Source organism: Hylobates moloch, unplaced genomic scaffold (genome assembly GCF_009828535.3).
Source record: "Hylobates moloch isolate HMO894 unplaced genomic scaffold, HMol_V3 SCAFFOLD_5, whole genome shotgun sequence".
NCBI lineage: Eukaryota > Metazoa > Chordata > Mammalia > Primates > Hylobatidae > Hylobates > Hylobates moloch.
In genome coordinates this window covers 137,392,286-137,400,057 of record NW_026652280.1, presented here as the reverse complement: position 1 = coordinate 137,400,057, position 7,772 = coordinate 137,392,286, and the positions used below count along the sequence as shown (strand labels likewise).

The 7,772-nt window shown below is 40.5% G+C and overlaps 2 protein-coding genes across 6 annotated transcripts in view; one reads left to right on the top strand and one right to left on the bottom strand.

Annotated features, from left to right (window-relative positions):
* Positions 1-7,772, bottom strand: part of LOC116469802 (guanylate-binding protein 1-like) — a 37,191-nt gene that overhangs the window by 2,831 nt on the left and 26,588 nt on the right. The gene's annotated exons all lie outside the window — the stretch shown is intronic.
* Positions 1-7,772, top strand: part of LOC116469803 (guanylate-binding protein 3) — a 38,215-nt gene that overhangs the window by 24,652 nt on the left and 5,791 nt on the right. For 4 of the 5 annotated variants that reach the window (XM_032155430.2, XM_058439607.1, XM_058439608.1 and 1 more), the window contains 4 exons: positions 4,637-4,764; positions 5,395-5,504; positions 5,768-5,964; positions 6,621-6,863. In XM_032155430.2, coding sequence (XP_032011321.1) covers positions 4,637-4,764; positions 5,395-5,504; positions 5,768-5,964; positions 6,621-6,863 — 678 coding nt within the window. Of the gene's footprint in view, positions 1-4,636; positions 4,765-5,394; positions 5,505-5,616; positions 5,643-5,767; positions 5,965-6,620; positions 6,864-7,772 lie in introns of those variants that run through there. The other variant, XM_058439609.1, reaches the window with a different exon arrangement.

The window sequence follows — 7,772 nt, the reverse complement described above, 5'->3', positions numbered from 1 at the left end:
CTTTTTAATCTTCCCCAAAAGAAACTCTGTGCCAATTAAACAAAAGCCCCACCTACACTCATCTCCTACCACAATTCTACATTCCATCTCTATTAATTTGACTACTCTAGGAATGTTATATAAGTGGAGTCATTCAATATTTGTCCTTTGGTGACTGGCTTATTCTAATTCACATAATGTCTTCAAGGTTCACTGTGGTAGCATGTGTCAAAATTCTTCCTTTTTGGCTGGGCACTCATGCCTGTAATCCCAGCACTTTGGGAGGCCAATGCAGGCAGATCACCTGAGGTCGAGAGTTCAAGACCAGCCTGACCAACATGGAGAAACCCCGTCTTTACTAAAAATACAAAATTAGCTGGGCATGGTGGCACATGCCTGTAATCCCAGCTACTCAGGAGGCTGGGGCAGGAGAATCACTTGAATCTGGGAAACAGGTTGCGGTGAGCCAAGATCATGCCTTTGCACTCCAGCCTGGGCATAGAGCAAAACTCCATCTCAAAAATAAATAAAGAAATAAAAAATTCTTCCTTTTCAAGACTAAGTAATTATATGTGTATACTAATTTATCTGTTCGCCTGTCAGTTGACACTTGGGTTGCTTCCACCTTTTGGCTATTATAAATAATGCTGATAGGATCATGGGTGTTTGAATATCCGTTCAAGTCCCTGCTTTCACCCCTTTTCAGTATACACCCAGAAGTGGAATTGATGGCTCATATAGTCATTCCATGTTAAATTTTTTAAGGAATTGCTATATCATTTTCCACAGTGACTGCACCATTTAGCATTCCCAACAGAAATGCACAAGGGTTCTAATTTCTCTTCATATTCACCAACATTTTTTATTTATTGCAGGATCTGTCCAGCAGCCTGCAATGCAACAGGGCCCTCTCTTTGTTCCTAGGCAGATCGGCAGGTTGAGAAATAATAGATAGACACAAGATAGTGAAAGCTGGGTCCAGGGGGGGTCACAGCCTTCTGGTCCCACGGTGCCGCCAATGCACTGGATATGCCAGCATTTATTATTAAGTTTAGTGAGGGCGGGGGTAGGTTAGTGAGGGATTTTGGGTGGTGTGATTATGAGGTGAGATGGTCACATGGGGATGAAGTAATTCTTTAACATAACATCTGTATGCAGAAGTACAGTATACAGGGATAAGAATTTACAATATAGTGTGTGCATCAGTAATTTCTAACAGAGCCTTAAAACAGAAACACAGTCTTTCCATAACCTATGATTAGCAAGATATTAATCAGCAGTAACAGTTGCAGCAAAAGCTGGTTACAAACAATCCATAGAAAGAGGACGTGAAGCTAGACAACCAGTTAGACCAGAAATTCTCAGGAGTATGCCTTAACCCTAAAGAGGCCTAGAAGAGCCGTGGCAAGATGAGGGCATTTATAGCCCTATCTTATCCACATGGATAGGCGCCCCCTCTCTCCACAAGGGTCGCATTCCATTCTCAGAGCTATGAATATCTGCTTTTCTGGGATAGGAATCTTGTTGAAGTGAAACCTCCCTGACCGCAGGTCCATTCATAGGCTCTCTGCAGGGGGAAGCACATCACGCGCTGTTGGCTCATTCTGGCAGTCCAACCTGGCATTGTCTTTACACAATCCTGCATGCAATTTTGTATTTACAATAATCAGGAGCATTTCATCTTTTATTCCATAGCAATAGTTTCAGGGGGTCTCCCTACAGTTATTTAAATTTTTTTTTTTTGAGACACAGTCTCACTCTGTCACCCAGGCTGGAGTGCAGCAGCATGATGCCAGCTCACTGCAACCTCCACCTCCTGGGTTCAAGCGATTCTCCTGCCTCAGCCTCCCAAGTAACTGAGATTATAGGCACCTGCCACCACGCATGGCTCAGTTTTGTATTTTTAGTGTAAATGGGGTTTCTCCATGTTTGCCAGGCCAGTCTCAAACTCCTGACCTCAGGTGATCCACCTGCCTCAGCCTCCCAAAGTCCTGGGATTTCAGGCGTGAGCCCCCGCACCCAGCCCTTTTCAATTTTTTTGATAGTCACCATACTAATGGATGTGAAGTAGTATCTCACTATGGTTTTAATTTTCATTTCCCTAACGACTAGTAATGTTGAGCATCTTTTCAGGTGCTTATTGGCCTTTCTTTAGAGAAACGTCTATTCAAGTTCTTTCTTTACTTTTTTTTTTTTTTTGAGACGGAGTCTCGCTCTGTCGCCCAGGCTGGAGTGCAGTGGCGCAATCTCGGCTCACTGCAAGCTCCGCCTCCCGAGTAGCTGGGACTACAGGTGCCTGCCACCACGCCCAGCTAATTTTTTTGTATTTTTAGTAGAGACGGGGTTTCACCGTGGTCTCGATCTCCTGACCTCGTGATCCGCCCACCTTGGCCTCCCAAAGTGCTGGGATTACAAGCGTGAGCCACCGCACCTGGCCTTTCTTTACTTTTTAATCTGTTTGTGTTGCATTGTAGGAATTCTTTATATTTGCTAGATATCAATTCCTTATCAGATACATGTTTAGCAAATGTTTTCTTCCATTCCATGTGTTGCCTTTTTATTCTGTTGATAGTGTCATTTGATACACAAAAGTTTTTCATTTTGATGAAGTCAAAGTTATCTGTTTTTCCTTTTACTGTCTGTTTTTTCTCCTTTGTTTTCTCCCATGAGTTTTATAGTTTTAGCTCTAATGGTTAGTTCTTTGATCCATTTCGAGTTACTTTTTGGATTGTGGAAGCTAACAGTCCAACTTTTTTTTTTTTTTGGCATGTGAGCATGTGAATATCTAGTTTTCCCACTGTCATTTGTTGTAGAGACTCCTTTTTCTGCGTTGAATGATCTTAGCACCCATGTTGAAAATTATTTGACTGTAGATGTGAGAGTTCATTTTCTAGGCTCTACTTTACTCCATTGGTTGATAACAGTGTTTAAGCCAATACCAAACTGTGTTGATTATCCTGGTTTTGTAGTAAGTTTCAGAACTCAGAAACTGTGAGCCTCTGACTTTTTTCTTTCTTTTTGAGATTATCTTGACAATTTGGGGATCTCTTGAAATTTCATATGAAAGTTAGTGTGGATATTTTTGATATTTTTATTTATAAAAAAGTCACTGGAATTTTGATAGGGATTGCATTGAATCTGTATGTCACTTTTACAGGATGTCTTTCTAATTATTTATCTCTTCCTTAATTTCTTTTAAGAATGTTTGGCCAAGTGCAGTGGTTCACACCTGTAATCCCAGCACTTTGGGAGGCTGAGGCCAGCAGATCACTTGAGCCCAAGAATTTAAGACCAATCTGGACAACACAGGGAAACCCCATCTCTACAAAATACACAAAAATTAGACAGGCCTGGTGGCACGTGCCTGTAGTCTCAGCTACTCGGGAGGCTGAGGTGGGAGGATTGCTTGAGGCTGGGAGGTCAAGGCTACAGTGAGCAGTGATCACAGTCTAGCCTGGATGACACAGTGAGATTCTGTCTCAAAAAAAAAAAAAAATTTTGTAATTTTCATTATACAAGTCATTCCCCTCTATAGTTAAGTTTTTTGGGTTTTTTGTTTGTTTGTTTTGTGACAGTCTTGCTCTGTCACCAGGCTGGAGTGCAGTGGCACAATCTCGGCTCACTGCAACCTCCATCTCCTGGGTTCAGGCAATTCTCATGCCTCAGCCACCCGAGTAGCTGGGATTACAGACGTCCGCCACCACACCCAGCTAATTTTTTTTTTTTTTTTGTATTTTTAGTAGAGACAGGGTTTCGCCACATTGACCAGGTGGTCTCGATCTCCTGACGTTGTGATCACCTGCCTCAGCCTCCCAAAGTGCTGGGATTACAGGCGTGAGCCACTGTGCCCGGCCAATTTTATTCTGAAGTAGTTTGCCCTTTTGGTGGTATGTTAAATGGGATTGCTTTCAAAATTTCCTTTGTGGATTGTTCTTTGCTACTGTATAGAAATGCAACTGATTTCTGCATGTTAATTTTGTATGCTGCAACTTTGCTGAATTCTTTTTATTAGTTCTAACAGTTCTGTGTAATATTTAAAGTTTTCTGCAGAGATCGTATCATCAATGAATAGAGATTATTTTACATCTTCCTTTCCGATTTAGATGCTTTCTGTTTCCTTTTCTCACCTAATTACTCTGGATAGGACCTCTAGTACTTTGTGGAAAAGAAGTGGCAAAGGTGGGCATCTTTTCCTTGTTCTCATATTAGAGGAAAATTTTCAGTCTTCACCATTGAGTATGAAGCGGGCTGTGGATTTTTCATGTATGTCCTTTGTTTTGTTGAGGTAATTTTTTTCTGTTTCTCTATCCCGCTTTTTTTTTTTTTTTAAAACAGAGTCTCACTCTGTTGCCCAGGCTGGAGTGCAGTGGTGCTATCTCAGCTCACTGCAACCTCCACCTCCTGGGTTCAAGTGATTCTCCTGCCTCAGTTTTTTTCTATTTCTAATTTGTTGATTGTTTTTATCATGAAAGGTCCTGAATCTATTTATGTACTGGATATTCAAATTTTTCTATTTTTCTGATTATAAGTAAGGTAAGTACTGATTATGGTTTTGGTTATCTCTCTTAACATTAATTATGATGCTACATTTGCCTCAATTTCCCGAAGTACCTGCTATTAAACCTCCAGCCCTTCTTATCCCATCTCTCCTTTACAGGCTTCTCTCTTGGCTCCACAGTGAAATCTCACACCAAAGGAATCTGGATGTGGTGTGTGCCTCACCCCAAGAAGCCAGAACACACCTTAGTCCTGCTTGACACTGAGGGCCTGGGAGATGTAAAGAAGGTAAGGGTTAAAGATTCAATTTTGAAATAAGCCCCACATCTCTGAATATTTTAAGCACCATTTAGTTTTTTCTTAAAGAAGAGTTTGCATTTAACTATCATTTGTCTTTTCATTTCTGTGTACATGTCATAAGGCCAAACTTAACAACCAGAAGTGAGAAAAATATTCATAAGACAGAATCCTAGCAAAGCATGGTGGTCAACACACAGTATTCTACTAACTATAGGTTGTAAGCTATGTGAGTTAACACAGATGCATAAAGGGAGCACAAATAAATCCAATGTCACGAGTCCTATCCTGCAGAGAACTTATAATTCAGTAGCCTGAGCAAGTTTAAATTATACTTCAGGCTTTAGAATGCCCACTAAACTTGAATGTTTATTTTGCAATTGTCTGCCAATGATCATAAGAGGACCTAGTGAGAATCAGTGTATACCAAAAAACACTAATCAAAAAACTATACACATTCCACAGCTGAGTAACAATCATTTTGTTTGGATTTGGGTTCTTTTCATAGGTCATTGGTCTTAAAAGAAAACTCTAACTTATGATATACTTTTACTACTGTTAGTCTGGAAAGTGCTGTGACGATGAAACTTGCTCCTGACTCCAGTGTGTCTTGACTTCCAGGGTGACAACCAGAATGACTCCTGGATCTTCGCCCTGGCCGTCCTCCTGAGCAGCACCCTCGTGTACAATAGCATGGGAACCATTAACCAGCAGGCCATGGACCAACTGCAGTATCCTTTGTGACCCAGAACAGCACCAAGGTCAGAGGGGGCACCTGTATTCATAAACCAGCTGCCTGTGAATCCTGATTAATCAAGCTCAAAAGGAGAAAACAAAAAAATAATGCGAGTACAGAGGAGAGATCCCATGTATCCACTTTAGACTTGACACTTAGGTTAGGAGCAAAGGAAAATGGAAGGTTTGGGAATGTGTTGAACTAATATGGGATGAGATCCCTGTTCATTTTGTCACATTTCCTTAGTTAGCTACTCAGCTATGTGACAGAGCTGACACATCGAGTCCAATCAAAATCCTCACCTGATGAGAATGAGAATGAGGATTCAGCTGACTTTGTGAGCTTCTTCCCAGACTTTGTGTGGACACTGAGAGATTTCTCCCTGGACTTAGAAGCAGATGGACAACCCCTCACAGCAGATGAGTACCTGGAATATTCCCTGAAGCTAACACAAGGTAACAGGGACGTACCATTGATAAATGAGGATGACAAAACACTAGAAATTATCATTTTTTAGTTTACTACTGATAGTTTTCTCACATTTACAGTTTTCTATATCTCTAGCTTGCTATTCTTAAGAATTAATGCTTGCTATTTAGCAATAGAAAAGGTTTTTTGAAAAAAGGAAAAAAGGAATGAATGCTTGCTGAATATCTAAATTAATAGATTAGATTTTAAATTATATTCTCCTGTGTTCTAAAATACGTTTCTTTTTCTTTCATTTTTCCCTATTTTACAATTTAGGTAAATTTTATCTCCTTATGTAGGGTTTGTGATTCTGTATTTACCTGTAAAATATGAAGGACAATGGATATTTACTTAAAGAACATAGATTAAACATGAACAGTGTACTAGTCCAAATGCTGGCAAACTGCAGCCTAAGACAAATGATGGCCAATTCTGCCTGCCAGCTGTCTTTCTAAATGAGGTCTTTTGGGAAGAATGCTATGCCCATTCATTTACATATTGTCTAAAGCTGTTGTCATGCTCCAGTAACAGAGTTGAGTACTTGGAAAAGAGACCACCTAGCCTGCAGAGCCTAAAATATTTACTATTTGACCCTTTACAGAAACACTTACATTAGGCAAATTTCTTTATTATGTTTCTCTAGGTACCAGTGAAAAAGATAAAAATTTTAATCTGCCCAGAATCTGTATCCAGAAGTTCTTCCCAAAGAAAAAATGTTTTGTCTTCGATCTGCCCATTCACTGCAAGAAGCTTGCCCAGCTTGAGAAACTACAAGATGAAGAGCTGGACCCTGAATTTGTGCAACAAGTAGCAGACTTCTGTTCCTACATCTTTAGCAATTCCAAAACTAAAACTCTTTCAGGAGGCATCAAGGTCAATGGGCCTCGTAAGTCCCCTTCCTAGTACTTCCACTCATTGTTAAAACTAAAGGATGGCCAGGCATGATGGTTCATGCCTGTAATGCCAGCACTTTGGGAGGCTGAGGAGGGCAGATCACTTGAGGCCAGGAGTTTGAGACCAACCTAGCCCGCATGGCAAAACCATGTCTCTACTAAAAATACACAAAAAATTAGACAGGCATGGTGGCACATGCCTGTAATCCCAGCTACTTGGGAGGCTGAGGCAGGAGAATTGCTTGAACCTGGGAGGCAGAGGTTGCAGTGAGACGAGATCGCGCCACTGCACTCCAGCCTGGGTGACAGAGGAAAAAAAAATATGAAAGGAGCATGGAATAACTCCACCTAGTATCAGCATTGAACAATCCCAATCTACTGCTACATTTGTGTTAAATTCTAGATGACACCAACATTTCTAATAGATTTTGTTGGTCAACCTTCTTGGTGGGAAAAGATAGGAAAGCAAAGGAAAAAAGTTTTATTACTTAAAATTGCCACAGTAAACTGGACCTGCACTGTACAGTACAGTAGCCGTTAGACAAGTGGGGCTATCTAAACGTAAATGTAAATTAATTAAAATAAGGAAAAATTAAAGGTCAATTCACATGGCTATATTTCAAAGGCTTATATTTACATGTGCTTAGTGGCTAGCATACTGAACAGCACATACAGAACACTTCCACCATTACAGAAAGTTTTCTTGGACAATGCTGTGCTAAAATAAACCAAATGGAGGGTTCTTTTTGATTAGGAGAGTATCATTTGTTCCATAAGTATTGATCAAATGCTACTGTGAATAAGTTGAGGATACAGTCATAAATGGAATAGTTATGGGTTCCTTTCCTGATGGTGCTTGGGGTTGAAATGGATGCAAACATTCAACTAACACAGGCCTAGGT